General features: G+C 44.2%; 2 protein-coding genes across 8 annotated transcripts in view; one reads left to right on the top strand and one right to left on the bottom strand.

The window, feature by feature from the left end:
* Positions 1 to 3074, bottom strand: part of LOC126523558 (uncharacterized) — a 129492-nt gene extending 126418 nt beyond the window's left edge. For 5 of the 7 annotated variants that reach the window (XM_055066920.2, XM_050172159.3, XM_050172158.3 and 2 more), the window contains exon 1: positions 2725 to 3073. The gene's annotated coding sequence lies outside the window, so the exon portion shown is untranslated. Of the gene's footprint in view, positions 1 to 2370; positions 2653 to 2724 lie in introns of those variants that run through there. The other 2 variants (XM_055066921.2, XM_050172156.3) reach the window with 2 other exon arrangements.
* Positions 3075 to 3183: 109 nt separating this feature from the next.
* Positions 3184 to 12147, top strand: part of LOC126523557 (protein MMS22-like) — a 152225-nt gene continuing 143261 nt past the window's right edge. Inside the window, exons 1-2 of the mRNA XM_050172154.2 lie at positions 3184 to 3260; positions 3639 to 3733. Of these exons, the coding sequence (XP_050028111.1) occupies positions 3673 to 3733 (61 nt within the window). The 5' untranslated portion in view covers positions 3184 to 3260; positions 3639 to 3672. The remainder of the gene's footprint in view (positions 3261 to 3638; positions 3734 to 12147) is intronic.

Genomic DNA, 12147 nt, shown 5'->3' on the forward strand with positions numbered 1-12147 from the left:
TTTAGTCAGAAACAGCGAGCTTATGCCTTCCGATTGGCCTAGCAATTACATTAACGAAGCAAAAGCACTTGAGCTGTGAGCCAACACAAGCTAGTATGTCTCTCTTTCACAGCTGAAGTATGTGCGAACACAGGCTTCACCTCTGCTGGTATGAAGCTGCAGGAGCTGCCACTCCAGCACTTTTATTTGGAAACTTCCTTGTCAATGTCGTAATTCTATGTAATTAGGCATCCACAAGCATTCTATCAAGCTTTTTTTTTTGTGCTCACATTTCAATCACCGGTGTCCCATGGAACTTAGTGCATCAGAATTACTGCCACAACAAGGCCTGCAGAAAGCACGTTTTCACTTCAACAAAGTTTTCATGGAGCAAGCTGGATATGGCATCTGTTTGAGCAAGTTGCATTAAAAGATTATATAACTACAGATTTGTTTGTACATATAATAGCTGCAGTATAAAGTCTCAACAAAAGTGGGAGCAACACAAAGAAAGCGAAACAAGATTTTCCTGTCCTTACACCTTTAACAAAGCGAACCTTCAATGTTGACTTCCACCTCAGTGCACTGCTGTAATCTAATCAATGCAAAGAATGAAAGGACACAACAACTAGCAGCCACACAAACTATGAAGCAATGAGCATCCACCAAGGCCAAACATGGGCAAACTGAGATGTACTTTATTGTGAGGTGCACATTACTGAAGTTGAAATTGTGACAAAGGGAAAGTCAAAGGAAATGGAAGGGACAGCACATCCCCCCAACCCAACCCACAGCCTTTCTTATGTTACGATCTGCCAATGGGTCCGCAGCAACAGCTCCACAACCCACTCGTATTTTCTATCCCATTTGAATAACAAATGCTGCACAAGACATTATCTGAGGAGCAGACAATTAGCTGACAGGTCCACCTAATGACATCCCATAAGCCTCACACTGGTGCCCCAAATCCAGCTTTTACAGACTACTGGAGAGGTATTCTGTAAGAGTCCGTCTAGTGGACATGTTCATTTCATCTGCTGTTGAAGTTCCGATTGGCTGGGCGGGTCTGCGCATCCGCAGCAGTGAGGTGCCACAGCCAATCAGCACTTCAGCAGCAGACGAAATGGACATGTCCACTAGGTGGACTCTTACAGAATGCCTCCCCTGGAGAAATATGATTAGATCAAAACACAACATGTTACTGCTTTAGTGGTCCTGCCATGGCCGACACAAATGATGGTACTAGAAATGCTCAAAACATCCGTGACATGGCCAGATTTGAGACGTGCTATGCAGTAGAAAGATAGATCTGCAGTAATTTCAGGTGAAGTGACTTACCAAGCAGTAACAATCGTTGAGTAAGGAACGGGGGTCCTTGTTTTATTTTATTTTTTATTTACTCATGGGACATGAATTGAGAGATTGTATAGCAAGTGCAACAGTACCGCCCGTCAAACATTGACAACACTGCAGAACACATCAACATGAGCAAGTAGAATGTGGCCCTGACTGCTAAAAACAGAGCTGGTACCTCCGGCAGATGAAATGGGACCTACGGGATTGGAAATTTAACCAGACTTGTAAGAACAATATTCCCTCTCATAAATATATACCACGGTACCCATTCTGGATTGCATACTTTGCCATATTTGCCTTTATATTGATACTGCTGCAATGAGACTTCTAACGTTATGAATTTCAATGTCATTGCCCTAAGTTATGTTCATTTAACAGGGCACTCCAAACCATTTCCCTTGGCAACAGTCGCAGGTCAGCCGTGTGGAGATGTGCATCTCGTCAGGTTTGAGAGGCTGGTTGCTGTTTCAATTTTATATGTTTACGACTTTGTCGAATATCAAAGCCTTGCAATCCCCCTTCTCCCCCCCCCCCAAAAAAAAAAATAAAAGCGTAGCAAATGATCGCACTGCACGCGAGCGGGCGATTACAGTTCGTAAACGCAAAGCACGAAGAAATGAAGCTGTAATTCAGTTTTCTTCGCTCTCCGCGAGCATTTGATAAAGTAGCAGTGGCTACGAACAGTGTTTTGGAAATGCGCATGCAAAATTTACTGCCTCATTATGCGATTATGAAGTTATGACTGGGGGAACGCTGGCATGCGTGCGCAGAGAACGCGTGCGAATACGACTTTTTTTTTCTTTACACGAACTATTTGTGACCTTGCCTGGTACGGCGTGCTTCCTGTCGCAAAAGCGGGAGCTTCCCCAAACTGCCGAACACAAGACCGCTTAGCCGGCACCCTAGTGGTGTAAACGAGTGGTTGAACTGAGTCGACGTCCAAAGTGCACAAATATAGCTTGCGAGCAGTCATCGAATTTCACCGGGTACCGCACGGAACGTTGGGCGCCGAGAACAAGAAAGCGTGTAACATACCGTGGTCGCGGGCACGCAGTGGGATCGGACTTTACGGTGCAGATGGTAGGGGGCTTTTTCGATGTCGTGCGCGACGTCCGCAGTGTATGCTTGGGGTGAGTGCAAGCGGAGTCGAAGAATTAAGCCTAACAACAGCCGCATTGTTTTGCGTGCCGCAGACACACGGGACGCATTGAGCAGGGCTCAAGCATGCCCAAACACTTGCGCCGACCGTTGGGCGACAACGCACGCAGCCACAGCCGCGGCTCCAAGATGGGTCCCCTCCGGAACCGCGGTCGGTCGTGGCGGAGCAGCGCGGCGCTTCCCAAGCATCCACTGACAAATCCACTTCCGCGAGAGAAAAAAACCACTTACGGCGAGCTTGCTTCGGCCAGACTCCAGTGGCGTTGCGGCGAGGTCTCGCAGCTTGTGCGGTCCGAATCAACGCCCGCAGCCAAAGCTGTTGCCGGGTCCGCACGCGCAAAACATCCACACGGGCGACTCTCGTTTTGCACGTCCCACTTCCACCACGATCTCTCACCACGGCGGAACAGTCATGATAACCCACTGATGCCGAAATACAACACAAACAAGACACGCCGGGGGATGTCTAGCGATCAGGTGGTTATGCAAATACCCGGCAGAGCGGAGGACTTCGTCTTTTTTGTTCAAAGCTCGAAGGGAGCTTCCTTCAGCTTATGACGGCCTCGGACTGCAAGGAAGAAAAGAAACGCCAAACGACACAAACGCAGCGCAGCTCGCAGAGCCGCTCCGGAGACGTGACGGTCGGTTTCAAAGGTGTCGCCATCTATGTTGCTTTTCGTTCGGTCTTCGGAAGCGCGCTCTTACGGAGAAGTTTTGAAAAGGAGGGAAACTCGTGCGACATGAGTGCGAGTGTTTGATTTTTGGGGGTGAGTGTCGACAGCCGCAAGCGTTGTCACGTTGTCGTAGTGTTGTGTGGATTTTATTGTATCGAACGGGACCGAACTTATATGCTGACTGCCCGACTTGATAAGGCACGCAAAATTTTTCGCCAAGCGATGGCCCTCGTCATTGCTCCTGCAGGCGTATCATCTGTAATTGTTTTCCAATTACCATTACCATCGTTTTCTTTTCTACGTGCAGTGCCTTCATTTACAATGATAGCGGAACGTATTGTTTCTTTTCTAGGTGTAGTTTCCAGGTGTTTATTCATTTACAGTAATAGCTGAACGTCGTTAATTTATTTTCAGTGCATTTGGCCTGAACTGTCCTTGCTGCGTTGCTTCATGACTTAAAATTTTCTACAGGTCCCAAAACACATTGATCGTGATCGCTCATACGATGGCAGTCGCAGCAGCATTTCCGTGCCAACCGGAGAAAGATTCCTCCAAAGCGGTTTTCGGTATGTGGTTGGAATTTCTTCGTCTGCACGGATTGTGGATATCACGTTGCATCGACTCATTGCGAGTTTTGATCTCATGTTTTGGCACTGCTCTGTCTCTCTTTACGTAAAGGATGGCACGCACATTTCAGAAGTTGCCGCAGCAAGCCTGTTGAAGTTTATAGGGACCGGCAGTCAGCTTTCGCTTCGTGGTCGTCTCAATGAAGCTTTAGTTCCGTAGACGTGGAGCAGCCACGTTGGTGGTGCCATCTTGTGCTATAAGGGTTCACCAAAGAGGACACAAAGCTATTATTGCAGCTGCCAATCGTATTCAACTTTGCTGGTGTAAAATGTATAGGCAGTCACATAATTGTGAATGCTCAGTTATTCCTGTTTTATTTTTCTTTGATGAGAACATCCAAGTAACACAGACATGTTTTTAACATGCTGTACGACCAAGTGTTACGAGGTGACCCTTCTAGCATTGTTACTGTTGTTCATGTCTCTGGTTACTCATGTGCCTTCAGCAGCTTTGCTGGAAAACACCATGGGTAACACACATACGGACAAGCTAAATCTCTCAAATATTTTTATACCATGTCATGGATGTCTCTACAAATACTGAATTTACTGCGGTGTTTGGCACGACAAGGAGTCCAGCATTGTGGACATACAGTGCTCCACATTTTCGCTCTTAGTCATTTTGTTATCAGTTTATTCCTTTTAATTTCTTTTTCTACCTTCAAAGCTGTGAAAAGAGATTCTTTTTCATGGCCATACTTATGCGCAAAGATTGTATGGCTGAGAAAAGAGAGGCAGCTGTTGCTTATTGCTATTGCTGATGGACATGCTTGTTTACAAGTAGTGATCACATCTTGCAAACTTAATCTGCTTCATGACCCATTTGATTTGTCCTCCCTGACCTCAGTATGTAGCACAAAATTTTTATCGAGCTGCTGCAAACTGCATAGACACTAGAAAGGTGGTACATTGTCACCAACCTTCTAGCTTTCTGCAAGAGATATGAAAGAAAAGTTGTGTTGTGAAATGGCTTTCAAGGTTCTGTCGGCAAACTTCTTACACTGCACCTGCCATCACTTTCTTAAATTAATGTGCTAAAGAGAAACGTTAAGTCAGCTTAGACATTATTTAGCATTCTTTAAAAACTCTGTTTTTGTTAATTTCATGGTAGTATGTTGATTATTAGAAGAAAAAATTTACGTCAAAGTTCCCTTTTCATTTGTGCAGAATTGCCTGTATACGTCAGTGTGGCATCATGAATCTCGAAATGGATTCTCGTGTTTGGCCTTTGTGCCAAGTAAAAGCCCTCAAAACTTGCCGAGTTCAGTCATTGCGCTTTTTTAATACATTTAGTCTATCTTTACCCATAAAATATTTATTAGGTGTGAGCAGACACCATCAAAATCTGTAACATCATTGTGGGCTGTTTTGGTATTGTAGAGTAGTAATGTGCTAATGCATCTCAAATTATTTTTCTCTTTAGTGTCCTTTTAAGCACTGTCTGATATTCCTGTCACACAAACACTCAGAAAAACTTTTGAGCAAAAGTACTTCTCCCGAAAAAGAGTTTTGCACGCAGACAAACAGAGAGCGATCTGTTTTTCAGAAGCGGTCTTTTCTGGAAGCGGAGTTCGTCGATCTCTTTTGCGGCCGAAAAAGGAGTAGCCTCGAAAGGGCGCTAGCAATTATCACATATTAAAGAAAATAAGCAAATGCGTATTTATCTGTCACCTAGGCTCATAATAATAATTTTATGTCTTGCAGAAGGTGTAGTAAACCCAGTATTGCTCGTTTTCTTCTGTACTCTCGTAAGCAGGTCGAACTGGTTGGGGATGTCATGTGATGACGCTTACAGACGCATGCCTCAGGGACAAGAAAAACTGTGCGCGGCATTGAAAAACGTGTAATACAATAAGTTTTCACTTTGTATTTCGAGGTACATCAGTCTATTTTGGCCCATTTTGTTTCGAACGCTCGCATTAGCATGTCCAGAAGAAAACACTAAAAGGAAATTGTCAGTGCCGCGTGTCTGCTGCACAACACCTCTTCATTAAGGAGTATATCAATTTGGTAAAAGACTGCTTACATAAAAGAGCTTTTGCGTTCCCATGTGATAGGTATTTCTCTAAATTCCCTTGCCTATTATTACATTGCCTTCACTGCAGCCTGCTGTCGTAAAAATAAGTGCTAACTAGGCACCGACAAATGTAAGAAGATGGGCGCATATGCAAGGTGCAATGTATATACATGTTTGCTTCCTCGTGTGTTGAAACTGCTACCTTTGTGTGCTACCTTCTTCTCCACGACCCAGCGTTAATTGGCCATCAGTGTGATGCAGGCAATTGGGCCATAGATTTGTGCTGATTGCTTTGAATATCCATACTATGTAAAACAGCATATATGTACGTTACGACATTGGCTTTTTTCTGCACTAATATCAAAAACATAAATGGGGACGAACCTCTTGTCCCGGTGTCACTTTTGTGAATTTCTCAGACACACGTGCGCGTTGCCACAGCTGCAGTGCATTTAGCACTAATTTTCAGCAGGCATTTGGAAACAAACATTTTGCTGTTTTGAAATGCAACCTATGTGCTTCCTGCTTTTTTTTTTCACTGGGTGGAATTGCAGGTTTTTATTATTAATTTTGTTTATTTTCTCTTTAACATCGCATGTTTTCAAGACTCGTTGCATTTCTAAAATTCTTCTCCTGATGTACTGCTTCCCCTTCTTTCTCTACCGTAGAAGTACATCTGTCATCCATGCACAGGCACCTCTTCGGTTGTAATGCTTCAGTACTGATATGGCACCACATTGTTGTCTACAAATGCAGTTTGTTGCTTGTAGAGGATCACTGTACAAATGGACTTAAAAATAAATAGAAGCACTCTTTTGTTGCCATACTTAGGTCTGTCTTTTGTGACCTAGCACTGGCCTGTCTCGTGGTCTCTTGCAACCCTGCCCCCATAGTAGCTTCTGTCACTTGTTCCAAAAACTTCGTCATTCAAGTCAGCCACAAATGCATATATTTGTTCTTGCCCATATTCTCCGTAAAACCTTCGGTAATAGAGGGTACAAATATAAACCTCAAATTTAATGGAGTCAGGGCTGCACCTCCTTTATATTCCTGTTGTTTTCTCACACACACAATGCTTACTGCAGCAATGCTTCCGCATACATTGCTGCTGTTCTTCATGCCGGAAATCAACAGGGCACTTTGTTTTGACCTTTCCAAAGCATTTGGCCTGGTACCTTGTTCACTGCTTTTTCTAAAGCTATTCCAATGTAGCTTGTATATGAAACATTCTTGCTCTTGATCTGATGATTACACAGATATGGTTCCTGTATCAGGTTGTGCTTCATATATGGCTAATTTTTGTTTATGGCTAAAATTAATGAAACCATGAAGTATGACCTTCATTGATGACACTAAGGTCTTTTCTCATCTAAAATTATACTTACACTGCATTGACTGGTGTTCCTTGAGCAAACTCACGATCAAGGCTTCCGAGATGTGCATTGTTCCGTATAGCCACAAACACTTCCCCCCTTTGGTACTTGTATAACACAGATAGCTTAGATATCGCTGCAGTTCCATACACCACAATCTAGGTGTTTGCATAAATGAATAATTGTTTTTAAGGGGTACATTCATATAATTGCAAACAATGCTATGCAGCTGCTTGGCCTCACCCTGCATACAGGGTTCCGCATCCTTGTTGGTTACTTGCTTTCGTGCCTTAGTAAGTTCCAGGCCAGAGTGTTGCTCTGTTGTGTGAGATTGTGTACTGCACTGCTTGTCTGTATTGTTAGAATGCATTCAGATTAAATATATTATGACTTACCTACGCAATCAAATTTACTTCATTTACCAGTGAATTATTGATCCTTTCCAGTACACTTTTCAACATAAGAAAAATTAAGACACATTTTTCTCCATAAGTGTGCATAGTAGCACTGTTGGTTTACTGCCATCTGCTGTGAACTGTGCACATTTTAATTCCCTGAATTATTCTTCTTTTACTCACCCTGGTTGCTTCGCGATTGCTCAATTCCCTGTTGGCGTGCGACTTATGCGACTTCCTTAATCTGCTTGACTTAATAAAGCTTTTGGTTTGCTGCAGCACTTCACAGAGATGTTACACTTACTCACTGCTGTTTTGACATCCTTTAAGGGACTGTACAGCCCTTTAAGGGAAATCAGGGTGACTTTTCCATAAAGCTCACCACAGTACTCTCCTCTTTCAGTGCAGCATTTCTTCAGGATGTCACGCTCTCCGAGAGCCCCCCTCTCTCTCTCTCTCTCACATCTTTTTCTTTCTTAAAACATGCTGGAACTCTCTAAGCATGCCCTGAGGAACCCTTCCATAGAACTCGCTACAGTGCATGTAGTAGCCTTGGCAACACCTTGCTACTGAAAGCCAAGTAAAGTTCTGCCAACTCTCAAAATTTCTATAAACTTTATGAATTTGGGCTTGTTTATGATATCACAAACATTGCATCAAGTTTTCCGAAAAAATAAATTCTGTTTGTGAAAAGGTCTTGCTCATCAATCTCGGAATGTTTTATTGGAAATCTTCTGGTGATGAAAGGATGTGAAATGGTCATTTGTGTTGAGCAAAATTTTTACAGACAAGTTTCTTAAGCAGGTGAAATCGGTTACACCAATGTGGCTGAAAAAGTGTTGATTGCAAGTCTCTGGCTGCTTGTGTGCTGCATGCTGTTACCTCCTTACATCCCCCTCCCTTGGTGCTGTGTTCATACAATTTTTACATTCTGAAGTTCACAGGTTGGCAGGTGTGCAATGAGAGCTGTTTTCCGTGCTACCAAACTAGTCTTTTTATTTTCCACTCTGCTTCTTTGTGCGCCTTGTAATATAAGAGGAGCCACAGGCTATCAAAAGAAGGGGAGATAAGTTTTATGTGCTTGGTGGGAAGCAACAATGGAGAAATATAGCTGTTTGTTGAGGGTGCCTCATATTTAGGCTTGTAACAGTGGCGAATGCAGAGTCAAGTCAGGCAGATGGGGAAGGACTAGTTTGGAGGCACAGGAAATGGCTTGTGGCTTTCAGTGACACAATGTGACCCAATCACTATGTCACAGTGGCCGTCAGAGGCTTATGTTATCTTGCTTGCTGTTTTCCGGGTAATGGAAGTCCACCAGAAATACTTTTTTTTTTTCATTTTTGTGTCCCCTACTTCTTCGAAGAACTTGCAGCAATACTTCCTTTGAACCACCCCATCCTCGCCATCACATTACTCTTCCCTTTGAAGAGTTTGACTTCTCTCGTGAAACCATTCTCTTACTCTAAATTCTCCTTTCCCATGTGGAGGGATTGGGGGGGGGGGGCAGAACGAGCTATTGAATGCTGCAAATAAAGTATCTGTTGCTCTGACAAAGACAGGTCTCCTTGCAAAAGACTGGTGTCATGCTAAAGCTTTCCCTGTTTGGCTACTGTTGGTTATTCCACCAGTTATTTGGTATGAAATGTGGTCACAAGCTGGGATCGCTACTATGGGTTTTGAGCTCATGATGTCACGGTGGAATTGATGCATGCTTGAGCTGTTTTCAACGATTATGTAATTAGGTATTTGTTCCATGCCTTAGTACTTATTTATTCTGAAGGGTGGGCTTATGCTTTTGTTGCAAGGCTTCTCTACCAAGTCCTTCTGTTATTGGACACCGAAAATACTTCCCTGGTACTGAAATACATAGCAACAAAAAAGATCATGAAGGAGGTGTGATTTTTTTATATTGATCCTTGTCCACTGTGGACACATGTTAATTCATCAGAACCAGAATATTGCAATAAAAATGCAAATCTCTTATTTCGCTGTCATGCAAATGAAAAGTCCACATTTGCTCCAGTGTCAGACAAACTGAGAAGTGTCTTGCATTTGGCATATCGTGGGCACTGTCACACAAATCCACAGTGCCCTAAGGCAATCTAATTTAGAGGAATATTCGTTGCATTCGTTATCAGCCACAACGCCTATGCAGCCGCCTACCTAAACTGGTAAGTCGCGGAAAAGAACAAGATTAACACGCTCATAAGGAAAACGTACAAGATAGCCCTGGGCCTACCGGAATCGACGAGCACCGAGCTCCTGACTCAGCTGGGCATATACAACACCATAGAAGAAATAGCCGAAGCACAACGCATCTCGTAGCTCGAACGCCTGTCAACCACCACGACGGGAAGACACATTATGAACACGCTTGGCATAACGTACCACAACCAGCACGGCCAGAAAATGCAAATCTCCAACAAAATCAGAGAGACCATTACGGTGGCAACCATCCCAAGAAACGTGCACCCCGATTACAACCGAGGTAGAAGAAAGGCAAGAGCCGAGGCTCTGCTCCATTCATTCGGCAGGGAGAGAAACGCGTGCTTTGTCGACGCAGCCGAATATGCGAACGGCCAAACATACGCCACCGTAGTCATAGACGCAGAATCAAAAATCCAAACCACATGCAGTGTATACACTAAACACTCGGAAATAGCGGAGGAAGTAGCGATTGCGCTGGCCCTCACAGAACAGGAATGCGAAGTCGTCTGCGAAAACGGCAGTAAAGAATTATGCCAAAGGTCGAATTTCCAAGGAAGCCCTGTCGATTCTGGCCAAAGCCGGCAGATCCAAAACCGCGAGCTCGAGGATCATATGGTTCCCCGCACACGTCACCACGGAAGGCGACGCGTTCCCAAACCTAAACGAGACGGCGCACCGGATGGCGCGAGACATGACCCGCCGCACAGAACAGGGCAACGCCTCTCGCACGATAGCGAATGCTTCTCGAGCAGAACGGGACAGGCTCACCAGATACAACGACATCACCAGTGCATATTTGAACGCCAGAAGGATATACCCACCGCCAAGTCCCAAATTGAACAGGAGGCAGGCCGTCGCCTGGCGAAAACTCCAGACAAACTCGTTCCCTAATCCATTCCGTCTCAAACGTATCTTCCGAGATAAGCATCAGGACGACACGTGCAATTTGTGCCAGGAAGGACCAGCAACACTCAAACACATGCTGTGGGAGTGCAATGTAGTTATAGGAGGGATGGCAGTTACTCCGGAGACCCTGTCGTCGAGGTGGGCCGCCGCTCTGCGCAGCTCAGACCTCGGAATCCAGATGTGGGCAGTCCAGCAAGCCCGTGAGGCGGCGTTGAGGCAGGGCCTTTACGTTCCTCCGTGGGAGACCTGAGCCCGGGTCGCGTTAAACCTTGCCGGACGTACAAGAAAGTTGTATCCATCCATCCATCCATCCATAGTTGCTGTCTGTCTATTTACATCTGGTAAAAAATTTTCAAGCGTGAACAGTTTTTTTGAAGCCCTATATAAAAGAGCTGTCAGTGAGAGAAGCTTATCTCTGGTAATAAAGAATTATTGCTAGGTGTGGAAGGGCTGAGTTTTTGTATAAGGAAGGGGAAGGCATGCTTTTCCACAATCAACGGAAGGTTAAAAAACAACAACGAAATGTTACTTTGACTAAGTTTGCTACAAATGTGTATACTATCAAAGCAATCTTGCTTTAGCTGCAGGGCTGATAATTGCTTCATTTTTTTACTGATAGCCTTTAAACAGCACCTTAGTGAATGATGCAGGCATGTGGTGGTTAGTGCATGTGACGCATATCACAGAACATGGCCTTGAGACTTTCAGTGAGCCATGGGCGCTATCTAATCTCAGAGTTAATGTCCAGGCATCGTGTTGATCCTCGGTGTTCTGTGCTCTGTGTCATTTCCAGTGAATGGTAATGGCAGCATTTTATTTTTTCAGTTTCAATATCGGTATTTTCTATATTTGTTAACTGTTCGTGACACAGACACTCATACTTCAACGAAATTTTGCACAGTGGCTGCTTTGTATCTACACCTGCTTAAACTACACATTTTATGCAGTCCAGTATTTCATCGTAGTTGTCCTTTAAAAGTGAGTCTCTTCCTGTATTGGTTTCATCACTTTCAGTTTGCCAGTATCCAAATGTTGGGGTTGCAGGCAGATGACTAAATGATCGGCTGAAGATCATCGAGCTTGTTTATGAGTGCCGCTAGGCTGGCTGTCCCAGGCCATGGCAACAGTGCAGCGAGTCCTCATCTCTATGCAATGTGATCTTGCAGCATACACACCCAAGGATGCTGAAAAGGTTTACTCTAACTCAAATTATGCAGGAATCGGCTATTTCATGCAATGACCTTATACTGTTATGTGTCTGCTTTGTAGTGCCAGTGTGCTGAAGTGCCAACAAAGACTTGCAAAGAAATGTTGTGATGGCTCTCACATGTTGTAACATTAACAGAAAAGAATGTGTAGGCTAATCAGTGCCTAAACATCTTTCCCTTGTGTATATAATTTATTTTAATAGCTACCCACCCCTTATGTAATACCCCCAATCCTGGGGGCCTTTAA

Source organism: Dermacentor andersoni, chromosome 6 (genome assembly GCF_023375885.2).
Source record: "Dermacentor andersoni chromosome 6, qqDerAnde1_hic_scaffold, whole genome shotgun sequence".
In the NCBI taxonomy this organism is placed as follows: domain Eukaryota; kingdom Metazoa; phylum Arthropoda; class Arachnida; order Ixodida; family Ixodidae; genus Dermacentor; species Dermacentor andersoni.